General features: G+C 38.9%; 1 protein-coding gene across 4 annotated transcripts; it reads left to right on the forward strand.

Annotated features, from left to right (window-relative positions):
- The first annotated feature begins 1,206 nt into the window (after nt 1-1,206).
- ttll4 (tubulin tyrosine ligase-like family, member 4) lies at nt 1,207-14,161 on the forward strand. 4 transcript variants are annotated; one of them, XM_057335805.1, is made up of 20 exons: nt 1,208-1,275; nt 1,617-1,761; nt 4,715-6,083; nt 6,506-6,606; nt 6,701-6,752; nt 7,794-7,912; nt 8,392-8,502; nt 8,665-8,741; nt 8,938-9,132; nt 9,213-9,295; nt 9,376-9,504; nt 9,627-9,749; nt 9,924-10,022; nt 10,107-10,241; nt 10,765-10,896; nt 11,929-12,025; nt 12,140-12,350; nt 12,507-12,577; nt 12,761-12,795; nt 13,463-14,161. In XM_057335805.1, the coding sequence occupies exons 3-20, from the start codon at nt 4,783-4,785 to the stop codon at nt 13,638-13,640; spliced, it is 3,249 nt and encodes a 1,082-aa protein (XP_057191788.1). In that variant the 5' UTR covers nt 1,208-1,275; nt 1,617-1,761; nt 4,715-4,782; the 3' UTR covers nt 13,641-14,161. The 4 variants fall into 4 exon arrangements, with proteins under 4 accessions (XP_057191791.1, XP_057191788.1, XP_057191790.1 ...); XM_057335806.1 differs by having other exon boundaries at nt 1,210-1,275; nt 6,506-6,576; XM_057335808.1 differs by lacking the exon at nt 12,761-12,795 and having other exon boundaries at nt 1,207-1,275; nt 13,463-13,602.
- Nucleotides 14,162-14,269: the final 108 nt, after the last annotated feature.

Genomic DNA, 14,269 nt, shown 5'->3' on the forward strand with positions numbered 1-14,269 from the left:
CATCCCTGTTTCTAAATACAGAACTGTAGAACGATTTTGTTAAACTTAGATTGTTGCACATCTTAACCACAGAGGGGCGCTGTTTTCCTATCAAGTGGGACTACGAACAGGATCATCAAGTCAGAAATATGTTTAAAGACTGAATAAGTGTAACATTGTGTCAAATATTTAAAAATGGTAGATCTAAGATGATTGGTTAGTACAGTGTTTAGCAACATTTCTTTCATGTGCCGTTTTCAAGGTGTTTCTTGATTAACATTAGCCAAGTTGCCTGTGCAAAGAAATGCACTTTATAAGCAAGACTGGGATTTAAGTACTATTTTGTTATTTGCAAATTGATGGAAAAGTAAATAAATCCCCCCAAAAAGACTGAGATTTAAAGCGCATATCATGGCCATAAGATTTATTGTACTTACAGATTTTTTCCCCATCTTATTTAAGAAACTTTCCACATTGTGTATGCTATATTGTGTTAGGCCATTAACACCAGTTGATCTCATTTACTTATTTATTTACTTTCTGTCTTTTGCAGGTTTTTATCTGATGACTAACACTAATCTGAAACCCTATTGTAAAACATTCACCTTGACCTGTTTTCTTATTTATTCTCATACATTTTTCTTCAGACTGCTGTGCTGTCTAGTAGTGAGTGAATAGTTCAAAATGGAAACTTGTCTTCTCATGCTGAGGTAACCACAACATCAGTTCAGTAAATGTAACTCTATCCAGTACCACGTCAGGGTATAATTGAAGATAGATCTGATCGAACCCTCTCTGCACCTAAAAATTCAAGCACGTCTTTCAGCATAGCACAGCATTGTCATTTACTAGAGGGCTACAACCCTGTCTTTAATTCAGTCTAAAACGTACTGGAAAAGAGTTCAATGTAAAGCTGTCATGACCTATAAGTTAAATAGAGCATGTGTTCTCTAGCAACTTTGTTTGCGTTGATCACTAAGTGTGTGTGTTTGTGTTTGTTTGTGTGTGTGTGTCTCGTGGTGACCAGCTGAGAGTTTGAATTGCAGGTGCTTTGTCACAATGCATATTTAATGTTAAGTACATGTGAGATGGTGATACTGGGTTACTTCATTCTGTAAAAGAGTTTTCAATAACTGTAAGTGATATTGGATGAGTGTAGGCTTTGGCACAGAAGACTTAAGAAGTTAAGGTTAAGGTTAAGGTTAAGAAGCTGTTGTGGTTCTCACTTGATTGAGAAATGTATTATATGTGGCTACATGTATCCAAAAAAAATAATAATGTGAATCTTTATCTAAGGTAAGAGAAATGGCTATTGGTCATATTTTTATTGTTTTCAGTTTAGATTGTATGCTTCCCATTGAAGGTGTATGTTGAAATTATATTAAGTTGAAATGTTATTATTTAGCCTACAGTAGTTATGTAATTGTTTGTTTGGTTAATAGTATTGTTCTCATTGCATAAAAAAACAAATTTATTTTGTATTTATTTAACCATTTAGTTGGTTGGTTACATGGGTGTTGTAATTGTAATTGTTTTTGTTAAATATAAAAATGTATGTATCTCTATTTATGTGTTGCGTTGAATCGTTCGTATTTATTCAGTTTGTATAACTTAAAATGTTAAAATTCTATGAACAGATTGAAGTTTGTTTATGGCCAGGCTGTACATTATTAGTCTGTGGGGGTGTTAGACACAGCAGCTCAGACGCGGGAGAAAAGCACGAGGCGAGGCGGGTTTCTGGAGCGCGAGACTGCACACAAATCAACCTGTCATCCCAAGCCGGTAAGACGCGTTTTATTGTTTTAGAAATAGGCGTATTGTTTTACGCTTTACTAAACGTTAGAGTTAAAGAGGGTGTACTACTAGTCTCTGACAATCGCGGTCTGTAATGAGAAAGTGTGTTTTAACAGACTGAAGCGAGTGTTGTGTGGTAAGCTAACTGGCTAACAGTTAGCCTCGCTTCAAAATCTATTACGCTGCCTAAATAGAAAGCATATAAAGCGCATATTATGGCCGTATTATGATGTCTTGGTAAGCATGTCGCTAGGTTTTTAGACACGTTGCCGTTTACACAATATACAAGTGTTCATGTGTGAAAGAATGCCCACGGTGCCAACCAGTATTGACTGTATATTAAGACAAGCTTGTTTTAATGTCTGCCAAGCGAAGGTGTTGGTCTTAGCTAATTTAGTGTAATTTAGACTGAACAGGTAAACAAAGCTTTCTGTCTTTTGTGAGTAACTGTTCGGTGTAAACACTGACATTCTCAAAAAACTGTTATTTTAGTGCTCATCAATGTTCCATAATTCCTATAGTTCATTATCAGACAAAATAGTCTCCTTGTGCATATAACAAGTTACATTTACGTCTGAAGTTCATATTCATATATTCAATATATATTAATTTTAAAATTGTGATTATCTGAACTGAAAAATCATGCCAATTTCTTCAGTGAATATAAATAGTTTTACTTTGTACTTAGAGCTTTGTATACTGATATCATTGTTTAAAATTCCTGAGTTATGGATGTAACATTTGTAAAAAGAAATTGTAAACCCTTGTTGATAGAGTCCAGACATCATTCAATGTGCAAGTTTTCCATTTTGATGAGGAAAAATAAACATGTTATGAGTACACATGCTTTTTGAGTGACAACATACTTTGTAGGATTTCTGTGAATTAAAATGCACAAACCAGAAGCAACCATACCCAACAAATGGAGAAGGGGTGACTTTTCATAAACCATAATAGTTATTTTAATTTTATGTCCCCATTTATGAGGAATATGGACAGTGGTTGCGACAACTCTAAAAGAACTTAAAGGGGTCATATGGCGTGAATACGTGTTTTTCTGTGTCTTTGGTGTGTTATAAGTTGCCCATGCATGTATTAGACACGTAAAATTGCAAAAATGAAAGTGTGGGAACAAAAGAGTCATTCTATCTAAAAGCGAATGCTCACCCAGACCTGCCTGAAACGCCTCCTGTAACCACACCCCCACAAATCTACGTTAGTTCGTGGTATGAGTTGACTAAGACCACCTAAATTTCTACGCAAGTAAGGTGGGCGTACCTGTCAGTACAATTGCTTTGGAACCTGATGTTCCAAATATGGTAAGAGGCGTTACATTTCCGTCACACGCTTACAGTATTCGACCAATCACTATGCACTGGTTAACTGGCCAATCATAGCACACCTCGCTTTTCAGAGCCATGAGCTTTGTAAAAAATCTGTGCGTTTCAGAGAGGCGGAGCAAAGAGGAAATACAAACATGCACGGTATGTGGAAAGTACAGCGTTTTTGAACCTTAAATCGTGTCTACACATTGCATTACAAATAAAACAAACGATAAAATTCGTTTTAGCCCTGTCATATGACCCCTTTAAGGCACTTAGCTGACTATTGAAATCCATGCTTTAAAAATAAAGTTTGAAAATTTTATGAGAGACCTCACATGGGTATTTAACCCACCATACATTGACATCTGACCTATCAGTATGGTAAACATCTTTGGTACAAACTTTTCTTCATGGTAAGGTTGACATTTGCATGGAATTGCACGCAAATGATTTGTAAATAACGTGTATACAAATACAAGTCTACTGAGTAGGGCTGGGTATCGATTCTGATGTTACGATTCGATTCCGATTCACAAGCTCTCGATTCGATTCGAATCAATGATTACCCAGATAGCAAGCAACCATTGAATCAATGTTAAAAAATAGTTGATTTAATTGCATTGAATCAATATCACTTTTGCACCTGCAATTAATGTAGACATTTTTTAAAAATGTAAACAAATCACCATTATTGTGATCAGGCAACACTTTTACCACGTTCAATGTATACAGTAGCGCTTTAATAAGAGCACTTATACATTGATAGAGAAAGAGATGTTTTGAAAAGTTTACTTTTAAACATGACCAGTTAAAGAAAACTTAACATTAAAATACAAAAGTTAATATAATTGTGATTTGTTGAAATTTCACCTTTTTTTTAACATAAATTGCAGGTGCAAAAGTGTTGTTGATTCAACGCAATTAACATTGACAAATGAACCATTTTTTAACATCGATTCAATGGTTGCTTTCTATCTGGGTATAGATTTAATACAAATCCTATAGATATTTCTAAAAAAGATCAGTAAATATCACATTACAATGGTGAATTAAAAAATGAAATGAAGAGCCATAAACCTGTATATTAAACTTTAAAACACTCAGGTATATTGAAACAGAACAGTTATTTTAAATTTAAGATGCAGTATAACAAACAAAATTTCACAAAAATAGTTGTAAATAGAGGCTGCAATCATGTGAACCGCTGCCTTTTATATGAAGGTGATGTTAAATTCGACGACACACCCGGATCCCATGTTAATTAAGCAATGAATGAAGGATACTCCCTGTTGTAACATCCACCCGTTGTAAAAAGAAAAGTGACATCTAGTGGATAGTAATAGCAATAACATTCACGTAAATGAATGTTCAGTGCTTGCGTAAATATGAAAGAAAGAAAAAATCGATTCACAGCTTTTGAGAATCGATATTGAATTGATCTGTTTAAAAAAGCGATTAATCGATTTTTTTGCCCAGCCCTACTACTAAGCAATAACTGTGAAATCATTTAAAGAAAATCCTTACAAACATGTTACATTTTGACATTAAAAGTGAGACACAAGGTAGTGCGTTAGGTGTTTCATACTGACTTATTTTTCTCTGTCTTACAATTATAGACCACCTACCCTTCAATTCCTCATGTGTGTGCCTGAGCCCATGCCAGGCGGGTGTGAGATGGCAATTAATGGCCACCAGTGGAGTTGAAGACTTGGCAAATGGGGCGGTGCGGCCAGCCCTCATCGTTCAAGCCAAGTCCGTTGTAGTCCATTCACCCAATGTTCGAGGGCCCCCCAACAGCGAAAGAAAGAGACTTCAGGGTGGCGCTGGCGATTCGCTGTCGCATCCCAATATAAGAGTGCTGTACGATCGGCCCTCCGGTGTCTCAGGAATTCCCTCACAACGTGCCTATCCACACGTGCCTACGCTCTCGTCCGCCTCTGCCGCCAGAGTTACTCGCTTACAGAGCACAAGTGCTTATTCTTTGAATGGTGCTAGTAAAAATTTAAGTAAGCACAGTTTATCTAAGAGCTTGCCACATATTAACGCCACTCCCGCTGCATGCCATAGCCACCGTCAACACCACTGGAACCTTGGTTCATTGAGGCTCAAATCAGGACTGTTAGGAAAAAGGGCCTTTTCACCTCAACGTTCTGTTTGTCCTGCCTGTCCCTCCCCACCCAAGTCGATTTCTCAAAGGGCGTCTGTAGTAGTTGAAAAAACCATGCCTACCAATCAGTCTTTGCCTTGGTCGAGCAGCAAGCTCAGGGACAACAGCAATGGAGTCGTGCAGCCCCCCAATGCCAAAATGCGCTCGTACTCCAACCATGAGACCGGTGATTTGCACAGTCCTGCTATTATCGTATCCCGCTGCAATGGAACTTGTTCGAGAGGAGTAAAAGCCGTTGCAACTAAACCCGCCCAACTGACCGTGCCTTTGAAAGACACGCACGCTGATGTGCTTTTAAACAAGTGCAAGGCAGCCCATGATTTGCAGCAGATAGTAGAGGAAGCCGTCAGAGGAAGTGAGCACGGTACCTGTGAAGCTCCTCGGAGAGTGTCAGGAATCAGCTCTGAGGTGGAGTTCACGGCCTCCGTGCAAAAATTATCCAGAAACACTGTACACGCAAGACACGGGACACTCGATGGTCTGAAACCTCTCTCCAGATTAAATGGGGATTGCACTGTGGCCATCTGCCTGAGTAATGAAGATAAGGACTCATGTGTTGCAACGCCCATGGAAACCAACGGTTTTGAGCAGATTGATAATAGCCCCTCGGCTGTTGTCTACGATGGGAAAATGCAGGGGAACGATTGTGCCATTCCGGAGGTGGTGGACCATGATATGACCTCTCCTCAATCTCCTTCTGTTTACACCGTGACAAACCAGATATCTGCCATTTACCTCACAAAGGAAGAATGCTCTCATGAAGACCCAAGCCTTTGTCAACGTGAAGAAGAGAAGGAACATGACCCTGAGGTTCAGAGGTGTGTGCATTTACTTGATGACTTTTTTGAAGTACTTCTACAAAGAATTTGCAGCATTTAGTGACAGAAAAAAAGAGTAGGGATTATTTACTGCTCAAAAGCGTTCCCAAAAGATGAAGCTTCTTGATGAAGCTTATAGTTGTCAGTCAGATTTTGTATATATTTAATATATATTTTGACATAAAAATGTTGTGTAGTTTTTGTACAGATAAAATGGACACTCTTACAGTCTTGTGATTTACAAACGAATCGTCAAAGAATAGAATATTTTTTTATTGGAGAAATTATACAATATGGAAGATCCTCTCAACAGAATAATTTAACAGTGTTTCGGACATCACTAATTCCAATGCAAGTTATTGTGGATCTCATATCAAAAGTCACATGTCTGATTTGTGTTCTTGCGTTTTTTAAACTTTCAGACAGGACGTGTTATTAGATTGTGATGAGGAGGAGCTTCCAGATAAACTGGAAAATGACTTCAGTTATGATGGTAACAGAACTAAACTTCAGCATATAAAAAGTTGCGAACTATTAAGAAATATGTTATTGTAGCGGTTGTGTTCTGCTGTTTGCCTGTTTTGTTAACTCTAGTGTTGTTGTTGTTTTTTTCTCAGATGACTCGGATTGTGATATTTCTTCCACAACATCCATTACTGCTTCATTAAAGTAATTTGGCTTTTTTCCTTTGAAACATAAGTACTCGAAAAAAACAAAAACGGTATATTTCTCCTCTGGTCACCTGACAGTATCATAGTCATGACCGACACACACACCGGAGTACATGAATTATGTTCTGGCGGTTGCTATGAGAGAAAAGCTTTAAAGCCAGAGGCCTGTAGAAAGGTCCCACAATTGTGCTTGTGTTATAGAGGCAGAACTGTCCCTCTATAACAGGAAAATGAGTCTGTGGTAAATTGTGTCAGGTTTGTCAACCATTGTCCTGAAGTGACGTTTAGCTGATGGGTTTGTTCGAGTGTGAGCAAAACCAGAGAACAGTTACTACACAGTAAAGGCATACATTGAGGGTACACTTATATTTATGACTTGGTGTCAGTTTTGTTTTTACTTTTTTGAAACAAGAACCTGATCAAGCTACTCTCCTACATGACTGTCACGTGAGTTATGTTTATCTTCAAACTGATCAGATCGTCTCATATTGATTGTGTTATGTAGATTTAATAAGTTCAGGGTGTCTTATGCTCATGAGGAAAGATGATAAGGAATTTGGTGTTTTGTTTTGGGTTGGCTATGCCAAGTTGTGAATTGTTTAAGAAAAAATACTCTTTGTAAATACAGTATCTGTAAAATAATAAAGAAAGCATGAATACAGTATATAAAGTGATTACAGATTAAATATAAGGGCACTTTTGTTAAGGGGACTTTACAGTAAGAATTTAAAGCTTTTAATTCCTAATGAGAAAATTGACGCTTTTTATTTAGTTGCCGAGTGTTGTTTTTGTAGTATGGGGTGTTTGTGGATTGATGACTACAAATAGTCAGCATCTCTCTGGCACATCTTTATGTTTTCACACACATCTAGCACCGTCTCGCAAATCTTTCACCGCTTGGCGCTGACTTTTCTCATGTTGAAGGATTTACCCGTGGTCATGTGTTCAATGTGGCTGAAAATACCAGACTTATAAATACTGAGAGTGTAGCCAAACTTGGCAGATTTCTGCTTGTGCTAATATTTGTTGTGTGTTTTAGTGTCGAGGAGCCCGTGATTCCTGATGCACAGGGGGATCTGGTGGAAAAACCTGCTCTTGTGCCCAGTCTTTTCCCCCACATGCCCCCTACACTATACTTCAGCACTGCCAGTGAAAAAGGTAAGCACACTAACACACACACATTAAGGGCATAGTTCACCCAAAAAATTCAAATTATGTCATCATTTACTCACCCTCAAGTTGTTTCAAAACCTGGATACATTTCTTTGCTCCGAACACAAGAGATGACATTTTGAAGAACGTGGGACACAACACAGTTCTGGGGCACCATTTTCTACCGTAGTAGATTTTTTCCCTACTATAGTAATCAGTAGTGCCCCAGAACTGTTTGATAAACATTCTTCCAAATATCTTCTTTTGTGTACCGCAGAACAACAAAATTGATACGGGTTTGAAACAACTTGAGGGTGAGTAAATGATGACAACAATTTCATTTTCGGGTGAACTATCCATTTAACACCCAGTAGCTTGAACTTCAGTTTCGTTTTACTTTAGTTACTTTATAAAGTGTCACTGTGAGGTAAAAGTGGCATTATGAATTAATTTAGTCAAATTCTCTATGTTTTTACACTTCACAGTGGAGCTCTTACCTCCTGAACAGATGAATCAGCTCAAATGGAAGATAACTGCAGTCACTCCCAATGTGGTGAAAAACGCCATCTCCAGATCACACTTTAAAGCTACCAAAAGTGAGTCAGTGCCTTGTTTTTAAAAATGTTGAATCGTTAGGTGTAAATGTACTAGTTGTATTTTGCATAATGAAAACAGATTGTAAACTTTCATAATATGGAAGCTTTCACTCTGTGCTTTAGTGTGCAGTCTGTTATGTTGTGTGTTGTTTTTGATTCTAGAGAGTCATGATTGGCTGGGCTGCTGGGGTCACCATATGAAGTCACCAGGGTTCAAGGCCATTAGAGAGTATCAGAAGGTAAGAACGGGAATCTGTAATATCAATTACTACTGTAGTAGTCCGTCACAGTGTGTTTTTACCTTCATTGTAGTTTCTCCTCTTTTATGACCTGGATGGTCCGACAAGTTGCAGTGTTATTCTGATGCCTTTAATAATTGCGTACTACTACTTCCCGTCTGCTGAGTATTAAGAAATATGCGTTTCTGTTTGGCAGCTGAATCACTTTCCAGGCTCCTTTCAAATCGGACGGAAGGACCGGCTGTGGAGGAACCTGTCCAAGATGCAGGCACGCTTTGGCAAGAAAGAGTTTGGCTTCTTCCCACGCTCCTTCATTCTCCCACAGGACATCAAGCTACTGAGGAAGGCCTGGGAGGATGGAGGCAGCAAGCAGAAATGGATCGTCAAACCGGTAACATCAGAGTTCCGTAGATATTGCCATCGTCGTCGTGAAATTCTTGTCTTTGATATACTGCCGTTTCTCGTTTTTAGCCTGCGTCTGCTCGTGGAATGGGCATTCAGGTCATCCACAAGTGGAGCCAAATGCCACGCAAGAGACCGCTCCTCGTGCAAAAGTATGTGGATCATACAAACTGGTCTTCAAAAGAGGCATGTGTTCCTGACTGTTAAATGGATTGTTCTGTTGTTTTTGGAGGTATCTTCACAAGCCCTACCTCATCAGTGGGAATAAGTTCGATCTGCGCATCTACGTGTATGTGACCTCTTACGACCCACTGCGTATTTACGTCTTTAATGATGGACTGGTCCGATTTGCAAGCTGCAAGTGAGTAACTAAACTAAACATAACTAAACTAAAAGTGAGAGCATTTGAATATTTACATTGTACTAGACATTGAGATGCAATATGTTTAGGTTTTATTAAAGATGTCTTTATATTCAACACAGATACTCTCCGTCAATGAAAACCCTCAGCAACAAGTTCATGCACCTTACAAACTACAGTGTCAATAAGAAGAACTCGGAGTATCAGACTAACAGCGACGATAAGGCCTGTCAGGGCCATAAATGGTAAGAATAAACTGCCCAATCTTGGACTGGCTGAATACAGACTAGTTGTGATCATCAAAAGCCAGTTTGACCCTCTCATGGCCTTAATAAATAACTATAGAAACTGGCCTTAGGATAGGAACAAAGAATCAAAAGAGTATCAGAATATAATTGACGAAGGTTTATGTAATGCAGGGCTTTGAAGGCTCTCTGGCAGTACCTGGGTTCTCAAGGAGTCAACACCACTGTAATCTGGGAGACGATCATAGATATGGTCATCAAAACCATCATTCCGTGAGTGTCTCGCAGCTCTTGTGTGTGATTTATTGACACGTGTCGTTGCTCTCAACTAACCTGTGTTTTGTCTCTCCGTGGCAGGTCAGACCCATATGTGAACTCGCGGTTGAAGAGGAATGTGCTTTCTCCCTATAGCTGTCACGAGCTGTTTGGCTTTGACATCATGCTGGATGAGATCCTGAAGCCGTGGGTGCTGGAGGTGAACATCTCTCCCAGGTAAATATATTCTTGTAACGCTTGTAATCATATTCGGTTGTTAAGTGGTGATGTAAGGGATCTGAATGTGAATACACTCTAAATAAAGCCGAGAGTGTGCACTTTAAGACAATATCCATTATAAAACTGTAACTCGAACACACTTTGATACACAGCTAAAATAATATCCAAATATTTATGGACCTAACTGTATATTCATTCTAAGAATGTGCAATTCCTGGGATTGAACCCATGACCTTGGCGTTGCTAGCGCCATGCTCTAACCACTGAGCTAAAACATAATGCTAGAAAAACAGAATTACAGGAATACCGAAGTAATGTATTCAAAATATTTGAACACAAAGTGACATCTAGAAACATTGTTAAACGATGACTTGAATTAACTTTCTGTGTCAACTGGTTTATTATTTTACATTTCCTGCATGAATCAGATTTTCTGTTTAGCTATAAACTCAAGCGCTGTGTTTTCTAAGCCTTGCCTTCTGTACAAAAACTGTATTTTTGTCTTTGTTCCTCTCTCTAGTCTGCATTCTAACACACCGCTGGATGTCAGCGTTAAGGGTCAAATGATAAGGGACCTGCTGAATCTTGCTGGCTTCGTGTTGCCAATGAGAGAAGATGTCCCTTCAGACAGTGCCAGCAGCTCCACCAGCAGGTCAGTGCTGGTATAACATTGCATTGGCAAAATACCAGAAGTCAGATTTTTATGGTTTTAATATTATATCAAATATATGCACTACCGCTCAAAAGTTTTTGAACACTTGAATTAAATATTTCTCATTGTCTTAAAAAGGTTTTCATCTGAAGGTGTATGCTTTAATGTTTGAAATTAGTTTCATAGTCTCGCGTAGCACCGCTTACTTTGGTCAAGGCCCGCCCAAGAGGCCATATGACTGGCAGGTAAAGCAACCAATCACGTTTCGAGCCGCGTCATGTTTAGAGGCGTGGAAATGTCCCCGCAGTTACAGACCGGTGTACATTCACGAAAGTGTCAAAAGTTAACAGCAAAAAAAGATTATAAGTTTATGCCGTGAACCTTACTTCTTAGATCAGACGGCTTTATGTTGTTTCTAAGCAGACCGTTAAAGAACGCGACACGCACGTCTCCTGAAATCCTGTGAAATTCAACCAATCAGATGACGACTTCAAACGTGCTGAAGTGTTTCCAGAAAAGTGTGCCTTATGCATCAGACGTTTAGCCAACGGTCCGTGGCCGTGAAGTCTGAGACTAGTTTCATAGACAAAAATATAATAGCAAAAACAAACTTTTTTTCAATATAAACGAATATTTTTTTTAAAAAACAACAATGTCTTTGAAATGGATGACTTTGACTAAATAATGAAGAAAGAACAGCCAATAAGAGCTCAGAATAGATGGGAACTCTTTAATATTGTTTAAAAAACAAGCTTGAAAAAATGCAGTTTCTGCAAATTTAAGGCAAAACATGACTACATTGAAGATGCTAATATATAACTAGTTTTATTTTATTGTTTAGATTTTTAAGTTGAAACATAATTCTCACAGTTCCTTTTGTTTTGATGAGTTTACAGTTTTTCTAAAATGTGGGAAAAAAATAATAAGCGAGTAAGTTTTCGAAAAACGTTTGACCGGTAGTGTATTTTATTTTGTTTTTTTCTAAATGATTTCTACCTGCTGCTTATTGAGGTTTCCCAATATTATGTTCAGTTTATGTGGAGTAGCACGAGAGAGATGGAGAGCAGACATTTCGACTGATGAGAAAGTTAAGCGAGCGTTTTATCTTAGTCGGCGCAATGCAGACCAGGTACTCAAACTCAGTCTTTGGTCATATTTATTGTATTCAGACTTACAAAGCTACAGAAACCTATCATAAATCATTCAAATTCCTAGTGATGCTGATGAATGGATCTGTGTGTAGGATTTCTGTGCCACAGTTCTGGACGTGCTGACGGCTGATGATGTGCGTGTCCTGGCAGAGAGCGAAGACGAGTTGAGTCGCAAAGGAGATTTTGAGCGAGTCTTTCCCTCTCACACGTCCTCCCGCTACCTCCGTCTCTTCGAGCAACAGCACTACCTCAACATTCTCCTCAACCAGTGGGAGCAAAAATACTGGCTCAACAGGAGCAAAGGTGTGTGTGGGTGTTTAAATGTGATTTCTGTCTGACTAGCTGTATTTTGTGAAAACCGTTGTTTATGTTGTTATGTGTTTGTACTTCAAACTCTGTTTGTGGAATAGCTGAGGTTATTGCTGAGTTAATAGCGGAGTTATTTCATATTGTGTTTAGGTATCAATCTACTGAGGGATTTGTGTGAGACGAAGGTGCACCTGGGTAACCTTGCAGATTCAGTTCATCACGTAAGTACACATCGGAGCGTAACAGCACCACAGTAACCAGCTCAAGGTTGTAACCGACATGTGTAACACACGGTTTGTGTGGTTTGATACGATACCCAGTAAGAGCAAACATTTATTGAAGTTAACTGGGTCTGTTTTTGTTTTATATAGTGTGGCAATTTTATATTTATGTTTTGTTTATAGTGGTCTTCTAAGTCATACCATGGACACAGATCTGGGTATGTACAGCCACCATTTTACCATCTTTTTCCAGACTTAACTCATTTCCCTCGCCATAGTAGGGGAAAAAATTGCAATCTCTAACAAAGATTGACGTTTGCACATGCACTAGCAGACCTCCGTTACACTTCGATCGATCCGCATGTGTTTAACTGATAAAGTGAAGTTGATGCCATTGTTACTGTTTATTGCTAAAAGCCAAAGCTTATGAATACACGAGCACTGAGAGGGGCACCGACCAATCACAACAGCCTGAGAAGCGGAAGCTCGCTGATATGGTATGGTTGGGACATCTTCACACACGCTCTAAGCGGGGAACCAATCACGACAGACCTGGTCAGCTTTACCAATCAGAGCGTTTCGGAAGGAGGGACTTTATATAGACCGGAAGAAATCCAGTCGTTTTGTGAGAAGAGGGCAGTGGTGAACAATAGACTTGAAATATAAAGCGTTTTTTGAATTTAGAAACACGAAAATCCATTGTTAAACACCCAAAAAACACAATCAAAGCCTCAAAAACAGCAAAAGAATGTCTCCTTTAAACATGTTTAATATTTGCAACGGATGTCAGCAATGGTTAGTTTTGTCGATCAGCTCCAGTCTAAGGAAACGAAATGTGTCGTCAGCTTTAGTTACATCTGACCTGACTATCTTCTTCCTCCTCAGTGTAATGATCAGTCAGAGGTCTGATGCTGAAGACGAGGACCTGTCCGATCAAGAGGTTCAGTCGGTCACTGCCAGTCTTCCAGATGTGAACTTGCGGAGTACTGTTAGCCTGAGCCCTAGTCCCACCTCCAGCTCCAGCATGGCTAGCGACAACCCGCCCTCCCACGGCGATCTATGAGCAACTAAACGCTGGACATTCAGAGCTTCCAAGTAATGCGCAAAGATGCACTGATGCACATACATACAAAAGGTGTGTCTAGGACCTATTTTTGCCTACCTGAGCTGTTCGAGGTTGTTCTCGTTTCTCTATTTTGGAGGAAAGTAACAAGAAAACAATAACTGGCCATAGAGAGTCATAAATGCTATTTATTTATTTCAGTGAGCATTTTGCTGCTGGACCAGACATATACAGTATTCATTGTTTCATTGTATTCATTTATTCAGTGCAGCGGTGGGTGGAACGAGCACTGTTTGGGTTTTGAGCTGTTTGTTGTGTTTCCAGTTGAGCCTTTAAGATACTCGTGTTTTGTTTACATCAGGTCTGTGCATACCTCTGGGTCAGTACAGACATCGGCTAGTTTTTAACGCGTGAAAAGAAAATGTGAAGTTTGGAGAACAGCTGCCGTTGTAAAAATAAAAATATTAAAGGGAGATTCTCAGGTTAAAGTTTTTTAAATTAAAGTCGATGTTTGAATTATGACATGCTTGTTGTGTTTTTTTTTTTTTGCATGCATTCTTACAGCAATTACCATTTGTAGTTGTGTATTTAGTCACTTTTGACGCTGTTTATGTTAAGTGCCCATACTC

This window comes from Triplophysa rosa, linkage group LG6 (assembly GCF_024868665.1).
Source record: "Triplophysa rosa linkage group LG6, Trosa_1v2, whole genome shotgun sequence".
Classification (NCBI taxonomy): Eukaryota; Metazoa; Chordata; class Actinopteri; order Cypriniformes; family Nemacheilidae; genus Triplophysa; species Triplophysa rosa.

Coding starts and splice junctions, on each gene's coding strand:
- ttll4 (XM_057335805.1), top strand. CDS start 4,783: ATGGCCACCAGTGGAGTTGAAGACTTGGCAAATGGGGCGGTGCGGCCA. Junction 9,133..9,212: donor AGAAATGGATCGTCAAACCG/GTAACATCAGAG, acceptor TCTCGTTTTTAG/CCTGCGTCTGCTCGTGGAAT. Junction 12,578..12,760: donor TTGCAGATTCAGTTCATCAC/GTAAGTACACAT, acceptor TTTTGTTTATAG/TGGTCTTCTAAGTCATACCA.